At 46.4% G+C, this 18997-nt stretch overlaps 1 protein-coding gene across 1 annotated transcript; it reads right to left on the bottom strand.

The window, feature by feature from the left end:
• Nucleotides 1–6087: 6087 nt before the first annotated feature.
• On the bottom strand, nucleotides 6088–14610 carry LOC142910753 (uncharacterized). Its single transcript, XM_076060148.1, has 3 exons — nucleotides 14487–14610; nucleotides 8514–9626; nucleotides 6088–6099 (listed from the first exon to the last, which is right to left on the bottom strand). The coding sequence occupies exons 1-3, from the start codon at nucleotides 14535–14537 to the stop codon at nucleotides 6088–6090; spliced, it is 1176 nt and encodes a 391-aa protein (XP_075916263.1). The 5' UTR covers nucleotides 14538–14610.
• Between the last annotated feature and the right edge of the window lie 4387 nt (nucleotides 14611–18997).

The raw sequence follows: 18997 nt of genomic DNA, 5'->3' as shown, positions 1-18997 counted from the left end.
CACGCAGTTTTTATTTTCGTTCTTTTGTTAGCAGGCCAAGCCCGCTTGAGCTGCTATACCGCTCTTGTTATCAGAAGCGACCTGCCCACAACAACACAAGGTGAGGCTTTGTCAACGTGTGTGAATGTTTTGACTTAAAACTTTGGTGACTGCAGGAATTAATATTCTTGGTTCTTTCGGTAAAGTCACGTAGATAGAAAATAAAATAAAATAACAGATAATAAATTAAATGAAAAATAAAAAATGGAAATTAAAGCAAAAAAACCACGACGTTTCGATAGCAACACAAGTGGTCTTTATCTTATTAAATTTAATCTGTTTTTATTTTCTATCTACGTGACTTTGCTGAAAGAACCAACAATACGTGCGTCAATGTATCTATCGGTCAAAGACGCTAAGCGCGTGCCGCTGTTGACTCTGAATATGTGGAGGGGAACACCTTCACCACGGGGAGAGAGAGACAGAGACACGGATAGCCTCGGCTGTGTTGATTGATCCTCGATTCATTACTTGGTGGAGTGAGGAAGAATTAATGCTGAGCAGATGAAGGTGGCCATGCATGGTTCTGGTCACACCACCACCTGTTTACTCATGCCAGTGTGTGACAGTGTCAAGTTTGTGTTTGCAGCAAAGTCTATTAACTCTATTGCACACGGAGGTTATATCAAAACAATAGTTTACTTTTGTTTTCCTCTGGAACTCTTTATAAGAATGAAAACAGGAGGTGAACACAGCACACACATGCAGCTGAAGTCGGATCTGTTCATCCCAGCATTCAAGGACATTTGAGCCTGGATTCACACCTCTAAGTTGCGATTGAACATTAATTTATGCATTTCTGCATAACATAAATAGCATTGTTTTCAACACCCTTTGCTATGTCAGCTGAATTTAGCTTTAATAAATATTACTTTTGTAGTCAGACAGCCGAAATTGTGTGCTTAGAGTTTTGAGTTAACATTCATCTTGAAGATATGAAGGCTTCCAGGCATATTAATGACATTTTCCCTCTCATTGTGTGACATAACAGCCCGTGGAGAGAAACCCTTCAGGTGCAGTGTGTGCGTGAAGGCGTTTGCACGTTCATCAAATCTGATGAATTTGGGAAACTTTTTCACTACGTCATGAATATATTAATAAGTATAGACGTGTAAGTCACGTGTGCATTCCTCTGTGCCTGACGTGTAGATGGTGTGGATATTATTTTTTTCTGTCTGCAGCTGACGCTTCCTCTGCAGAATTGGTCTGATGGAGCAAAGGCACTCAGCGCAGCTCGGTACGACAAGTCAACAATGCGACCAGCGTGCATACAGCACGGATCGCACTGGAAATCTGACACGGCACCAGAGAACTCACACGGGAGAGAAACCCTTCAAATGTACTGTGTGTAACAAGGCATTTGCATGGCCATCAGTTTTTTAGAACCACACACAGGAGAGAAACCCTTCAGGTGCACGATGTGCGGGATGGCGTTTACACAGTCATGTAATCTTGTAACACACCAGAGAACACGCACGGGAGAGAAACCCTTCAAATGCACTGTGTGTGGGAAGACATTTTCAGATTCATTTGCTCTTAAAACACACCAGAGAACACACACAGGAGAGAAACCCTTCAAGTGCAGTGTGTGTGGAAAGGCATTTTCAGATTCATCTCATCTTAAAAGACACCAGAGAACACACACAGGAGAGAAACCCTTCAAATGCACTGTGTGTGGGAAGGCATTTCCAGATTCATTAAAAAACACCAGAGAACACACACGGGAGAGAAACCCTTCAAGTGCAGTGTTTGTGGGAAGACATTTTCAGATTCATCTAATCTTAAGTCACACCAGAGAACACACACGGGAGAGAAACCCTTCAGGTGCAGTGTTTGTGGGAAGACATTTTCAGATTCATCTACTCTTAAAACACACCATAGAACACACACAGGAGAAAAACCCTTCAAATGCAGTGTGTGTGGAAAGGCATTTTCAGATTCATCTACTCTTAAAAAACACCAGAGAACACACACGGGAGAGAAACCCTTCAAGTGCAGTGTGTGTGGGAAGGCATTTTCAGAGTCATTTGCTCTTAAAACACACCAGAGAACACACACAGGAGAGAAACCCTTCAAGTGCACTGTGTGTGGAAAGGCATTTTCAGATTCATCTACTCTTAAAAAACACCAGAGAACACACACGGGAGAGAAACCCTTCAAGTGCAGTGTTTGTTCGAAGACATTTTCAGAGTCATCTACTCTTAAAAAACACCAGAGAACACACACGGGAGAGAAACCCTTCAAGTGCAGTGTTTGTTCGAAGACATTTTCAGAGTCATCTGCTCTTAAAACACACCAGAGAACACACACGGGAGAGAAACCCTTCAGGTGCAGTGTGTGTGGGAAGACATTTTCAGATTCATCTACTCTTAAAAAACACCAGAGAACACACACGGGAGAGAAACCCTTCAGGTGCAGTGTGTGGGAAGGCATTTTCACAGTCATCTGCTCTTAAAACACACCAGAGAACACACACGGGAGAGAAACCCTTCAAGTGCGGTGTGTGTGGGAAGACATTTTCAGATTCATCTGCTCTTAAAACACACCAGAGTACACACACGGGAGAGAAACCCTTCAAGTGCAGTGTGTGCGGGAAGGCATTTGCACATTCATCATCCCTCATGATGAATGTGCATGATACAAGAACCGGAGGAAAATCCCAGCTTGGACACTTTTAAAGGTATCAGGGTGAAATGTGAAGAGGTGATGGTGAAATGTGAAGAGGTGATGGTGAAGAGCGAAGACGTGATGGTAAAATGTGAAGGTGAAGATTCAACTCCAAAATGGGACCTTCACATCGTGAAGCAGGAGGAGAATTCTGACTGTGAGGCAGAATGAGGCAACTCCCAGCAGTTTGTGAAAGTGGAGGTGTGGGTGGACTTCCTCTGAGACAATACAAAGTCAAGTGGAGACCCGGTAGATGTGTAAGCTTGAGATGATGTCGCTCCAATAGATGCACCTTTGTCACAGGCCTTTAATGACAAGAACGTGAAGTTGGACACTCAGTTCCTAGTTCAACCTGCAGAGTAAGGGCGGCCAGCCTTTGTGGGCCTGTGGGTTGGGTAGATCTTTAACCAGGAGCGAGAGACAATACGCCCCCCAGCATTCACTATGTTATAATTGCATTTACACGGTGCTTGCTTTATCGCCTCGGCAACTCGGAGTTTTGTGTCGTACCTCGTCTGAAACACTCGAAGAGCATCCCCAAATATCAGCTGCCCCTGTGTGGCACAGGGTGGTGGCCCTGCACCAGTCTGCATGTGGACAAGAGCCTGTCAGTTGGGGGTGATGATTGATGCGTCATCCCAGTTGTGTAGTTTGTAGGCAATCTTGATTCGAAGCTTTTGTGACTGCAGGAATCCACACTCTTGAGTTATTTCGGTAAAGTCACCACGTGGGTAGAAACATAACATCACGGCGTTTAGATCACAACACAAGCAATCGTCATCAGGTGGGACAACCACAGCAAGAAGAAGACGCTGAAGTAGTAGGCGCCTACTTCAGCAGTTTTGTCTTCTTGCTGCTGTGGTTGTCCCACCTGATGACGATTGCTTGAGTTGCGATCTAAACTCCGTGATCTATTATTTGTAGCTAATGTTTAGAATTTGCTACATTTTGACCCAGATGCCAGCATGCAATGGCCTACTCGTTTTGAATGACACTACAATAGTACGTTGTACATACACTTAAGCAGGCGGTGCGTATTTTTAAAATAGCTTCTTGTTAATACGATGTAAGCTGATGCAGTATATTTCACTGCAGTAAATCAATTTTGTTAATATGCCTGTCAATAATTACGAATGAATACTTGTCTGTGCGTATTTTAAATGTTATTCTTTTATAAGGTGATGTTGATATCGAAAACTGACACGTAACTGGCATGCCATAAATAAGAAATTAACTCTGCTTATTCGAATCAATGTATTCATATGTTGATAAACTGTTTCAAGCAGATTGTGTTTCTAACGGCGACTACAGGGACCACGTGATTGTTTAAAAATGTCTTTGATTATAACTATAATTGCCTACAATTCGTCATGTGTAGCTTATTTAGACTATAATTTATTCACTACCAAAAATGTATTTACTTGAAAACATAGAGCTGATATTTGTAAGCAGTCTTTTTAATTTCTACGTTTGAAAAAATTATTTGCACAAATTGAACATGTTCAGATACAAGGTGAATTCACAAGGCTTTGTAAAAAATCCAACATTTCAGAATTTTGCCTTAAGGGAGAATATTTTTTAAAATGTTGGTAAAAATAAAGATTCAGAAATATATATTGTGCCGTGTCTACAATTTTACTGTAAAGTGGAATTGGTGTAAAAAAATTGATGGTTCAATGAGCCACTCTGTCTACGGGAAAGCTACCCATACGGATGCTTACCTGAAACTGGATTCCCACCACCATCCATCCCAGAAGAATTCCCTCGTCAAGACTCTGCACCATAGAGCCCAATAGATATCCGACCAGGAACACATAGCCAGTGAACTCAAGCACGTACACCATGCTCTTAAGGCTAATGGTTACTCCGACTACAATCCGCAAAGCTATCACTCCAACCATGAAGAAGGACCCTCTTGAGGAGCCTTTCAAAACCATCACTTTGCCCTACATTGCGGGGATCACAAAAAAGATCTCCAAAATCTTGAATAAACACAAGATCCAGGTCCGATTCAACACATTACATAAAATCCGTGATCTGGCTCCGTCTGTAATAGATGTGATTCCGGACATACAGTACCCTGGTGTCTATAAACTAAGTTGCCTCTGTGGTAGTAGTTACATTGGAGAAACCATACGACATGTCTCGGACCTCATTCGTGAACAGAATGCAGACCTAAAACACGGTAGGACCAACACCTCGGCCGTGGCAGATCACTGTTATAATTCAGTAGGCTCACATGACATTGACTTCTCCAAGACGGAGGTTCTTTGCAATCCATCTGGCTACCATGAAAGATTCGTTCATGAGGCTATCCACATATACACAGACAATTTCAGCCGAGAGGAAGGAATTCTGGCTTAGCAATCATTGGAAGGATTTGATAAACCATTTCAGGTCTTAAATGATTGTTCACACTTATGGTGGCTTTCCGACCGCATTCCATTATTTTCGTCTCCCCCCTCTATCCCGAACATAGATGGGCTCGTCCATCTGAATGACTGTCAAATCGCTCTCCGTGGTGCTAACGTTAAAAAAACCCGCCACTTTTTTCAAAATTTCTTGCTGTGGTTTTCACACCTGATGATGATTGCTCGTGTTGCAGTCGAAACGTCGTGAGAATTTTGTTTTATATTTGTATTATTTTATTGTTTCCCTTCTACGTGGTGGTGACTTTACCGAAAGAACCAAGAATATTAATTCCTCGCAGTCACGAAAGCTTTAAATAAAAATTTATTTTTACTTTGTTAACATCTTTCACTTTCGCACGCCGCTAATTTTTTTGCGACAAGAGGTTTCATTACCACAGGTTACACGTGCAGTGGGCCCAAGACGAGGCGAGACGGTTCGCTGGAGGCAACACGTTTATTCAACAAGGGAACCACAACACAGAGGGGTGACGACCCCTCACAGCCGATAACCTCAGGAGGCAGTCCCTCCACACTACGGTGCCCTTACTCTGGTTCTAGCGCTAACCCTACACTGGTTATGTCTGAACCCGACCCTAGCCAGAGTCACTGGGCTCTTCGCTTCAGGGTCTTCAGGGTCTTCAGGGTAGCGCTCAGAGACTTCTTCAGAGCTTCAGGTGGACGAGGACCGCCAAACCCGTTCAGGGGTCCGGCTTTTTTCCCCATTCCAGGGTCTCTCTGCCCCTGGCCAAGCCTTCTGGAACTCTCTAGGGGGCCCTGGAACATCCCCCAGCCCCCCCTCCCCCCCAGCTGGGGTCTGGGGGCCCTGTTCGTCCCACCTGGTCTGTACACCACCCCCTGTTGACGCATGTCCGCTATTACAGGTCAGCTCCCGTGGTAATACGCATACAGCCCAACAATGGCGCTACATCATCCACCCCCCCCTCTTGTAGCATCCAGGCGTCTGCTACGATCACAGGAATCCCTAGACGCATACACGAATATGCTCAAGGTGCCATGTCATACGTTAGAGCGTATGGATGTCCCCGACTTATTTATTACCTTTACATGTAATCCGACTTGGCCTGAGATAAAACAAAAATAATAACAACTTTCATTCGGCCAGACACCCAGCCGTCGATACGACTTCACAGCCAGGGTGTTCAGACAAAAGCAAGTTAAATTCATCGAGAGCATTCACTGAGAGTCGTGTTTTTTGGAGAAACAAGATGCTGGATGTACTCAACTGAGTGGCAGAAGCGAGGACTTCCACATCATAGGGGTTTCCCCATTTTTTCTGGCAACAAAACTGAAACCTTTAGCGTCCTCTGCTCGAGCATCAATTGGGTCGAGGCTCTCAAGAAAGCCGTCCCTTGGTGTGGACCAATCGGTTTCAAGGACAATGCCACATATTATCATAGTGCGTGTGTTTTGTTTGCATTTTGACTGCAGGTATTGTGGTTAATGCAGTAACATGAATCCTTGTAAAAAGGTTTCAGTTTTGTTGCCAGAAAAAGGGGAAAAAACCCCTATTATTATATTTTGGTACCGCCAAAGGTGGTCTAATGATGTAGATGACTTCCCCACGCTCATATTTTAATCTGGCTGAAAGAATAAAATCATCCAATCCAAATCGATGTTATATCTGCCGAGTTTCCAAATCCAGAGGAAGACCCAAAATCTGTTTGCAGTAGTGACCGCAAATATGATTCATGGACCATGCGGAAACCTTAATGTCAATGCAGCAGCATGTATGAAGGACATAGCAGCAAGAAATATCCGAGACAATTTATTAAAGACACACAAACTGGAGATGATGGATATCCTCGCTATAGAAGGTGAGCTCCAGCAGACGGTGGATACACAGCAAGACTGAAGATTAGAGGCAACACGGAAATCGAAATGGACAACAGGTGGGTTGTTCCCTATTCTCTGCTTCTTTCTAAAATGTTTCAGGCATAGATGTGTTGACCACGCTCCACCTCCTCCAGTCAGTGTGTGTATCATGGTGTGTGTGTGTCAGTGTGTGTGTCAGTGTGTGTGTGTGAGTGTGTGTGTGTCAGTGTGTGTGTCAGTGTGTGTGTCAGTGTGTGTAGGTGCTCGCTAACAGCACTTGCCCCTACAGTCTGTTAAGGCTATACGGGGGATCTTTGTTTTTTGCTTTGTCAGTGTGTGTGTGTCAGTGTGTGTCTGAGTGTGTGTGTGTTAGTGTATGTGTCAGTGTGTGTGTGTCAGTGTGTCAGTGTGTGTCTGAGTGACTGATTGTCTGAGTGAGTGACTGAGTGACTGTCTGAGTGAGTGATTGAGTGTCTGAGTACGTGTCTGAGTGACTGAGTGTCTGAGTGAGTGACTGAGTGAGTGTCTGAGTGAGTGACTGAGTGAGTGACTGTCTGAGTGTCTGAGTAAGTGTCTGAGTGAGTGACTGAGTGAGTGACTGAGTGAGTGTCTAAGTAAGTGTCTGAGTGAGTGAGTGAGTGTCTGAGTGAGTGTCTGAGTGAGTGACTGAGTGAGTGACTGAGTGAGTGTCTGAGTGAGTGACTGAGTGAGTGAGTGACTGAGTGAGCCACTCCCAACGCCCTCACCCGCTGCCCGGTAGTCTCCTCACCCTCCTCCTCTCCACCCTACAACTCACCACCCAGCCCCTCCTCATCACCCTACACCTCACCACCCAGCCCCTCCTCACCACCCTACACCTCACCACCCAGCCCCTCCTCACCACCCTACACCTCACCACCCAGCCCCTCCTCACCACCCTACATCTCACCACCCAGCCCCTCCTCACCACCCTACACCTCACCACCCAGCCCCTCCTCACCACCCTACACCTCATCTCCTCCTCCTCACCCTGCATCTCCCCTCCAGCTGGGGTATCTCAGCCATGATGTCGTCTATCTGCTTGAGAATCCGGCACTCCTCCACCCTCTTGAGACTCGCCACCCTCTCCTCCTCCTCCTCCGCCTCCTCCTCCTCCTCCTCCACCTCGTCGCCCAACTTGTAGTCGCCATCATCGACTGCACTGCGTGATCTCCGTAGTCCCCTCCTCGTCCTCTTCTTCTTCCTCCTCCTCGTCTTCCTCTCCTCCTCCTCCTCGTTCTCCTCCTCCTCGTTGTCCGCCACCTCCCCATCGTCTCGTGCTCTGTCGACGCTCGGCTGCAGGCGGCTGGCGCGAAACTTCAGCAGCAGCCTGCGGACGCCCCCCGTAGACTCCACCACCTCCTCCTCCTCGCCCCTCCGCTCCTTCACCTCGTCACCCTCCACCACCTCCTCGTCCTCGCCCCTCCGCTCCTTCACCTCGTCACCCTCCACCACCTCCTCCTCTTCCCTCCGCTCCTTCACCTCGTCACCCTCCACCACCACCTCCCCCTCCTCCTCCTCCTCCTTGCCCCTCCGCTCCTTCACCTCGTCAACCTCCACCACCTCCCCCTCCTCCTCCTCGCCCCTCCGCTCCTTCGCCTCGTCACCCTCCACCACCTCCTCCGGCGATGAAGACGATGACGACGATGCGTCCGAGAACGACCAACAGCTGGACGACGATGACGACGCTCTCTGCTGCCGGTATTGTTGCTGAATTTGTCTCCGTCGCTGCCGCTGCTTCTCCAGAGCGCAACCCCGGCGCCTCCCGGTGGGCGGTGGTGGCGGCTCAGCCAGCGGCCGCGGCATCAGCGAGCAGAAGTGGAACGTCGCCCCACGCGGGGCCGTCTCCTCCGTCTCCTCCGCCGCCAGCGGCGGCGGAGGAGGCGGAGGAGACGGAGGAGCGCGGCAGGTAGAGGAGCCCGGGCAGGGATCGGGATTCGGTCCCGCCGGGCAATCCGCCGCCGCCGCCTCCCGCCGCTTGCTTAGCGGCGACCGCCCGGCCAAAACCTCCTCCTCCTCTTCCTCCTCCGCCTTCATCGCCGCCTCGGCCTCCTCTTCCCCTCCTCCTCCTCTCGCTCCTCCTCCTCCTCCGCCCCTCCTGCTGCTCCCCCTCCTGCCCATGCCCTGCCACCAAAAGTCGAAGTGTCTCTTCCGCACCGCACGCGGTCCAACCGCGGCCTCCCTGCGTCTCTCCGCCTCCTCCGCATCCGCCTCCGCCGCGCCCGCCGCCTCGTCGGCGCCGAGCGCCGGCCCCGACTCTCCGCCGCCGTCTCCACGCTCCGGGGCGACCTTCGGGCCGATTCCCGGCGGCGGCGTCGGCCGGGCGCCGCCGCCGCTGCCGCGGGAGCTCTCCTGGGGGGGCGCCGTCGCCGGAGTCTCCCGGCGACACCGCCCCCCCCCCTCGAGAGCCCGGAACGTCACGGGGCGACGAAGACGACGGCCGCGGCGGGGAGGCCCCGGCGCGAGCCCCGGCCCCCCGGCGTTGTCATCGCCGCCGCCGCCGGCGTTGAGCGGGCGAGCGACCTTGGAGGGCGCCGCGTGGGACTCGGCTCCTTCTCCTCCGGCGTCCGCGGAGCAAGCCCTCGAGGAGGGGGCGGCCGTGGCCGTGGTCGTGGTCGGGGTCGGGGCCCGGGTTGGGGGAGGCCGTCTGGGAGGCCGCTGGTGAGGGGGGAGGGCCGGAGGAGAGGGAGGAGACGCGGGATCAGATTCCAGCATTCAGCACGCAAACGTCCCGGTAGTGGTATTGGTGGTAGCGGTGGTGGTAGTGATTGTAGTGATGTTGGTAATGGTGGTGGTAGTGATGGTAGTGTATAGTAGTAGTGGTGGTGGTAGTGATGGCAGTGTATGGTAGTGGTGGTAATGGTGGTGATGGTGCTAGTGGTGGTGGTAGTAGTGGTGGTGTAATGGTGATGGTAGTGTATAGTAGTAGTGGTGGTAGTGATGGCAGTGTATGGTAGTGGTGGTAATGGTGGTGGTAATGGTGGTGGTAGTGTTGGTAGTGTATGGTAGTGGTGGTAATGGTGGAAGTGGTGGTGGTGGTGATGATGCTAGTGGTGGTGGTAGTGTTGGTGGTAGTAGTGGTGGTAATGGTGGTGGTGTCCGGCAAAACAACCCCCTACCTCCTTGTGGTGCCGGACGGGCAACGCTGTACAATAAAATAGAAAAACTAGTTTATAGTTTAAGAAGAGAGATGAGTTAGATCTGTCACGTGGGTTATTAAAAAAAAAGGTTATTCGTTTCATCAGGTCATGTGCACAGATTACAATAACATTTGGAGGGGAAAAAAACATGCTGGCCGTTATGTGACTTCACCAAAAAAGCCAAAGAGTACGTTATGGTCACATTCACTGCATTGTCTTGGTGAATGCGAGGCATCGCGTGGTCATAACCCACCGGGATATTTTCCCCTTACGCGTCAAGAGATTGACATTCTCATGGAAATCATTTCAGGTATTCACTGAAAGTGTCAGAGATGAATGTTCAGGATAAAACTGAACATTCGTGCTAAAGATTGGTGCCATATTGTACGATTATAATTGTGCAAAATGCAACCAGAACACAATTAGCACGATTAGCTACGTACCGCTACAGTCTACATTATAGACTGTCAGTACACTCACTCAGCTTAATAACCAGGCTACAGTCTACATTATAGACTGCCAGTACACTCACCATACTTAATAACCATTACTACAGTCTACATTATAGACTGTCAGTACACTCACTCAGCTTAATAACCATTACTACAGTCTACATTATAGACTGTCAGTACACTCACCATACTTAATAACCATTACTACAGTCTACATTATAGACTGTCAGTACACTCACTCAGCTTAATAACCATTACTACAGTCTACATTATAGACTGTCAGTACACTCACCATACTTAATAACCATTACTACAGTCTACATTATAGACTGTCAGTACACTCACTCAGCTTAATAACCATTACTACAGTCTACATTATAGACTGTCAGTACACTCACCATACTTAATAACCATTACCACAGTCTACATTATAGACTGTCAGTACACTCACCATACTTAATAACCAGGCTACAGTCTACATTATAGACTGTCAGTACACTCACCATACTTAATAACCAGGCTACAGTCTACATTATAGACTGTCAGTACACTCACCATACTTAATAACCATTACTACAGTCTACATTATAGACTGTCAGTACACTCACCATACTTAATAACCAGGCTACAGTCTACATTATAGACTGCCAGTAAACTCACCATACTTAATAACCATTACTACAGTCTACATTATAGACTGTCTGTACACTCGCCATACTAAATAATCATTACTACAGTCTACATTATAGACTGTCAGTACACTCACCATACTTAACCATTACTACAGTCTACATTATAGACTGTCAGTACACTCACCATACTTAATAACCATTACTACAGTCTACATTATAGACTGTCAGTACACTCACTCAGCTTAATAACCAGGCTACAGTCTACATTATAGACTGTCAGTACACTCACCATACTTAATAACCAGGCTACAGTCTACATTATAGACTGTCAGTACACTCACTATACTTAATAACCATTACTACAGTCTACATTATAGACTGTCAGTACACTCACCATACTTAATAACCAGGCTACAGTCTACATTATAGACTGTCAGTACACTCACCATACTTAATAACCAGGCTACAGTCTACATTATAGACTGTCAGTACACTCACCATACTTAATAACCATTACTACAGTCTACATTATAGACTGTCAGTACACTCACCATACTTAACCATTACTACAGTCTACATTATAGACTGTCAGTACACTCACCATACTTAATAACCATTACTACAGTCTACATTATAGACTGTCAGTACACTCACCATACTTAATAACCATTACTACAGTCTACATTATAGACTGTCAGTACACTCACCATACTTAATAACCATTACTACAGTCTACATTATAGACTGTCAGTACACTCACCATACTTAATAACCAGGCTACAGTCTACATTATAGACTGTCAGTACACTCACCATACTTAATAACCATTACTACAGTCTACATTATAGACTGTCAGTACACTCACCATACTTAACCATTACTACAGTCTACATTATAGACTGTCAGTACACTCACCATACTTAATAACCATTACTACAGTCTACATTATAGACTGTCAGTACACTCACCATACTTAATAACCATTACTACAGTCTACATTATAGACTGCCAGTACACTCACCATACTTAACCATTACTACAGTCTACATTATAGACTGTCAGTACACTCACCATACTTAATAACCAGGCTACAGTCTACATTATAGACTGTCAGTACACTCACCATACTTAATAACCATTACTACAGTCTACATTATAGACTGTCAGTACACTCACCATACTTAACCATTACTACAGTCTACATTATAGACTGTCAGTACACTCACCATACTTAATAACCATTACTACAGTCTACATTATAGACTGTCAGTACACTCACCATACTTAACCATTACTACAGTCTACATTATAGACTGTCAGTACACTCACCATACTTAATAACCATTACTACAGTCTACATTATAGACTGTCAGTACACTCACTCAGCTTAATAACCAGGCTACAGTCTACATTATAGACTGTCAGTACACTCACCATACTTAATAACCAGGCTACAGTCTACATTATAGACTGTCAGTACACTCACCATACTTAATAACCATTACTACAGTCTACATTATAGACTGTCAGTACACTCACCATACTTAACCATTACTACAGTCTACATTATAGACTGTCAGTACACTCACCATACTTAATAACCATTACTACAGTCTACATTATAGACTGTCAGTACACTCACCATACTTAATAACCATTACTACAGTCTACATTATAGACTGTCAGTACACTCACTCAGCTTAATAACCATTACTACAGTCTACATTATAGACTGTCAGTACACTCACCACACTTAATAACCAGGCTACAGTCTACATTATAGACTGTCAGTACACTCGCCATACTAAATAATCATTACTACAGTCTACATTATAGACTGTCAGTACACTCACCATACTTAACCATTACTACAATCTACATTATAGACTGTCAGTACACTCACCATACTTAATAACCATTACTACAGTCTACATTATAGACTGTCAGTACACTCACCATACTTAATAACCATTACTACAGTCTACATTATAGACTGTCAGTACACTCACCATACTTAATAACCATTACTACAGTCTACATTATAGACTGTCAGTACACTCACCGTACTTAATAACCATTACTACAGTCTACATTATAGACTGTCAGTACACTCACCATACTTAATAACCAGGCTACAGTCTACATTATAGACTGTCAGTACACTCAGCATACTTAATAACCATTACTACAGTCTACATTATAGACTGTCAGTACACTCACCCAGCTTAATAACCATTACTACAGTCTACATTATAGACTGTCAGTACACTCACCATACTTAATAACCAGGCTACATTATTATTCACAAATTGAATCGTTTGTATTTTGTCAATGGCCATAGACTCAACACTGCCCCATAGACTCAGCACTGCCCCATAGACTCAGCACTGCCCCATAGACTCAGCACTGCCCCATAGACTCAGCACTGCCCCATAGACTCAGCACTGTCCCATAGACTCAGCACTGCCCCATAGACTCAGCACTGTCCATAGACTCAGCACTGTCTCATAGACTCAGCCCTGCCCCATAGACTCAACACTGCCCCATAGACTCAGCACTGCCCCATAGACTCAGCACTGTCCCATAGACTCAGCACTGCCCCATAGACTCAGCACTGCCCATAGACTCAGCACTGTCCCATAGACTCAGCACTGCCCCATAGACTCAGCACTGCCCCATAAACTCAACACTGCCCCATAGACTCAGCACTGCCCCATAGACTCAGCACTGCCCCATAGACTCAGCACTGCCCCATAGACTCAGCACTGTCCCATAGACTCAACACTGCACCATAGACTCAACACTGCACCATAGACTCAGCACTGTCCCATAGACTCAGCACCGCCCCATAGACTCAGCACTGTCTCATAGACACAACACTGCCCCATAGACTCAGCACTGCCCCATAGACTCAGCACTGTCCCATAGACTCAGCACTGTCCCATAGACTCAACACTACACCATAGACTCAGCACTGCCCCATAGACTCAGCACTGCCCCATAGACTCAGCACTGCCCCATAGACTCAACACTGCCCCATAGACTCAGCACTGCCCCATAAACTCAACACTGCCCCATAGACTCAGCACTGTCCCATAGACTCAGCACTGCACCATAGACTCAACACTGCCCCATAGACTCAGCACTGCCCCAAAAACTCAGCACTGCCCATAGACTCAACACTGCCCCATAGATTCAGCACCGCCCCATAGACCCAACACTGCCCATAAATTCAACAGTGCATATTTAAACTATCTGCGAATCACGGGCTGGACATTTGAGGCCACTTTTTACCTCACGTTTTCCCTCACGAGAGGCGATCTCGCACCCCTGGGGGGTCGTCATCGTCGTTAATTTCTGCTCCGAAATAAAAAAAAATTCAAATCCGCACCTCACGACTCTCAAAATGGCGCCTGGCCGAGGAGGAGCCTCAAAAATTTGGCGGGAAAAAAAAATCCCGCGTCACGTGGCTAGGGAGGAACCAAATCTGATTGGCTCCAAGTCGCCGCTTGGACCAATCAGAGAGCTCCAAGCGCCTCGCCTCACAGCAGCTCCGCTCCTGCACTGACAGATCACTGCAGAAGGTCTCTCGTCTGTAGTTGAATAGTGTAATAGTGTGTGTATCTGTGTGTATGTGTGTGTATGTGTGTATCTGTGTCTCTGTGTGTGTGTATCTGTGTGTGTATCTGTGTGTGTATGTATGTATGTCAATGACTTGGCCACTGAACTGGATAATTCCAGGGTAAATCTTTTTGCAGATGACACGATACTGATTACTGCTGGCCGCTCTCCGGATGACGTGATTGCTAAGCTCCAGGGTGATTTCAACAAACTACAACATCAGCTAGTTTCTCTTAAACTAGTCCTGAATACCTCCAAAACCAAGGTGCTATGCTTCTCTCCGGGACTAAAGCAGGAAGTTATTTTTCCCCAATTACATTCCTTGAATAATTATCAAATAGAGCATGTTAATATCTATAAGTATCTTGGGGTCATCCTGGATTCAAAACTTAGTTTTGAAGATCACATTGATTATATTGGTAAAAAGACACAAGTAAAAATTGGTTTTCTGTATCGACACAAGCACTGCTTCCCCCCAATGTTCCGTTTGGAATTGATAAAAGCTACCATACTGCCTCTACTTGACTACTGTGACATCGTGTATAAATCAGCCCCAAGTACTGTACTGAAGAAGCTTGATTCCATCTATCACTCGGCCTTAAGATTTACATTGAACTGCCCATATAGGACTCACCACTGTGATCTCTACATTGGGTCAAACTTAACATCTCTTAATGTTTGACAGCTTGTGCACCAGATCTTATTTATTCACGATGTACTTACAAAAAAATCTGCAGACTACCTACTGGATCTCCTCTCTGTTTCAAAGAACAAATTTGACCTCAGGTCGTCGCTCATTTACCAGCTTCACATTCCCTATTGCCGTACAAAAACCGGAGGAAGGGCCTTTGCTATTGATGCCCCCAGGGTTTGGAATGCTATTGCCAATAAACTGCAACTTGAATCACTACCTATGAGATCAAAACTGCTCTAGAGGAGTTGTACACCCCTAGCTGCCACTGCTATTCAGTGGCCTAAAATATGGCTCTAGATTTTGGTGTTATAATTTATTTATGTAGTTTATTGTTAAAAATTCGGTCACAGTCCCTATGATCACTGTTACATTGCATGTATGGCTTTTATTTTGGTGATTTCGAAAAGTTTTTTTGTTTTGGCCATGTTTTTGTTTATTGTAGTACGGAATTAGACTGATATCCTTAATCTTAGTTGTCCTGTGGTTGTTGTTGTTGTTATTTTGACTTGCATCCCACTGGGATTTTTTGCACACAGCGTTGGTGTACGGTGCTATTTCAGGAATATTTTTTATGTTTTTTTCCCTGGATTTTCTGTTTGCACAGTCACATAATCACTTTAAGATGTTTTCTTGTTCATGTTTTTTTGTTTGTTGTGGTTGCACCCGATTCAAGAGCCGAATGGCTCACAGGGCTATACCAAGTAAATTAAACTATGAACTACGACCTCCTGTAGACCAGGCGAGGTTTTTCAAATTTCCCGCGCTTTTATTGACTCCGGGTCACGTGGCCCCGGCTGCCCCCCCCCTCGCGCCCTCGGCAGCGCCTCTCAGTCCCTGAAGGCCACCGCGAGGTTGTTTTAACAAAGTAAATAATCTCCTCATCGTGTAAATGTACACACGCGTGTGTATAGAGAGAGAGTGAGTCACGAGTGATAGATAATTAATAATTAAGCTGAAGCTAGCCGTCCAAGTGGGAACGTGAAGAGTTTGCGGTGTTGGTTTTGGTGACGGTTTGTTTTTGGCGGAAAAAGTGGAAACGGCTGCGCTGGGGGCTCGCGTGAGGTAAACTTTTAATTAAACACAACTCTTAAATTACTCGCCTAATGTTTATTTTATCATCGTAATATACACGGCGTTTAATATTTGCGCAGGTTGAGCACGTTTAGGGCGACGGGGGGGAGCGGTGGCACAATGGTTAGCACGCATTGACCAGCGTGGTGAAGTATGGTCAGGTCGCATTGACCAGGGTGGTGAAGTATGGTCAGGTCACATTGACCAGGGTGGTGAAGTATGGTCAGTACACATTGACCAGAGTGGTGAAGTATGGTCAGTCCACATTGACCAGGGTGGTGAAGTATGGTCAGTACACATTGACCAGAGTGGTGAAGTATGGTCAGTACACATTGACCAGAGTGGTGAAGTATGGTCAGTACACATTGACCAGGGTGGTGAAGTATGGTCAGTACACATTTACCAGAGTGGTGAAGTATGGTCATTCCACATTGACCAGAGTGGTGAAGTATGGTCAGTACACATTGACCAGGGTGGTGAAGTATGGTCAGGTCACATTGACCAGGGTGGTGAAGTATGGTCAGGTCACATTGACCAGGGTGGTGAAGTATGATCAGGTCACATTGACCAGGGTGGTGAAGTATGGTCAGTACACATTTACCAGAGTGGTGAAGTATGGTCATTCCACATTGACCAGAGTGGTGAAGTATGGTCAGTACACATTGACCAGGGTGGTGAAGTATGGTCAGGTCACATTGACCAGGGTGGTGAAGTATGGTCAGGTCACATTGACCAGCGTGGTGAAGTATGGTCAGGTCACATTGACCAGGGTGGTGAAGTATGGTCAGGTCACATTGACCAGCGTTGTGAAGTATGGTCAGTACACATTGACCAGGGTGGTGAAGTATGGTCAGTACACATTGACCAGAGTGGTGAAGTATGGTCAGTACACATTGACCAGAGAGGTGAAGTATGGTCAGTACACATTGACCAGCGTGGTGAAGTATGGTCAGTACACATTGACCAGCGTGGTGAAGTATGGTCAGTACACATTGACCAGCGTGGTGAAGTATGGTCAGTACACATTGACCAGGGTGGTGAAGTATGGTCAGTACACATTGACCAGCGTGGTGAAGTATGGTCAGTACACATTGACCAGCGTGGTGAAGTATGGTCAGTACACATTGACCAGCGTGGTGAAGTATGGTCAGTACACATTGACCAGCGTGGTGAAGTATGGTCAGGTCACATTGACCAGGGTGGTGAAGTATGGTCAGGTCACATTGACCAGCGTTGTGAAGTATGGTCAGTACACATTGACCAGGGTGGTGAAGTATGGTCACTACACATTGACCAGAGTGGTGAAGTATGGTCAGTACACATTGACCAGAGAGGTGAAGTATGGTCAGTACACATTGACCAGCGTGGTGAAGTATGGTCAGTACACATTGACCAGCGTGGTGAAGTATGGTCAGTACACATTGACCAGCGTGGTGAAGTATGGTCAGTACACATTGACCAGGGTGGTGAAGTATGGTCAGTACACATTGACCAGCGTGGTGAAGTATGGTCAGTACACATTGACCAGCGTGGTGAAGTATGGTCAGTACACATTGACCAGCGTGGTGAAGTGTGGTCAGTAAACATTGACCAGCGTGGTGAAGTATGGTCAGTACACATTGACCAGGGTGGTCAAGTATGGTCAGTACACATTGACCAGGGTGGTGAAGTATGGTCAGTACACATTGACCAGCGTGGTGAAGTATGGTCAGTCTACATTGACCAGCATGGTGAAGTATGGTCAGTACACATTGACCAGAGTGGTGAAGTATGGTCAGTACACATTGACCAGCGTGGTGAAGTATGGTCAGTCCGCATTGACCAGCGTGGTGAAGTATGGTCAGGTCGCATTGACCAGCGTGGTGAAGTATGGTCAGTACACATTGACCAGGGTGGTGAAGTATGGTCAGTCCACATTGACCAGCGGTGTGAAGTATGGTCAGTACACATTGACCAGGGTGGTGAAGTATGGTCAGTACACATTGACCAGCGTGGTGAAGTATGGTCAGTACACATTGACCAGGGTGGTGAAGTATGGTCAGTACACATTGACCAGCGTGGTGAAGTATGGTCAGTACACATTGAACAGCGTGGTGAAGTATGGTCAGGTCACATTGACCAGCGTGGTGAAGTATGGTCAGTACACATTGACCAGGGTGGTAAAGTATGGTCAGGTCACATTGACCAGCGTGGTGAAGTATGGTCAGTACACATTGACCAGCGTGGTGCAGTATGGTCAGTACACATTGACCAGGGTGGTGAAGTATGGTCAGTCCACATCGACCAGCGTGCTGAAGTATGGTCAGTACACATTGACCAGGGTGGTGAAGTATGGTCAGTACACATTGACCAGCGTGGTGAAGTATGGTCAGTACACATTGACCAGCGTGGTGAAGTATGGTCAGTACACATTGACCAG

This window comes from Petromyzon marinus, unplaced genomic scaffold (assembly GCF_048934315.1).
Source record: "Petromyzon marinus isolate PM22_M1 ecotype Great Lakes invasive population unplaced genomic scaffold, UKy_Petmar_22M1.pri1.0 PM_G_Scaffold_150, whole genome shotgun sequence".
NCBI classification, from domain to species: Eukaryota; Metazoa; Chordata; class Hyperoartia; order Petromyzontiformes; family Petromyzontidae; genus Petromyzon; species Petromyzon marinus.
This window is presented reverse-complemented; position numbering and strand designations above follow the sequence as displayed.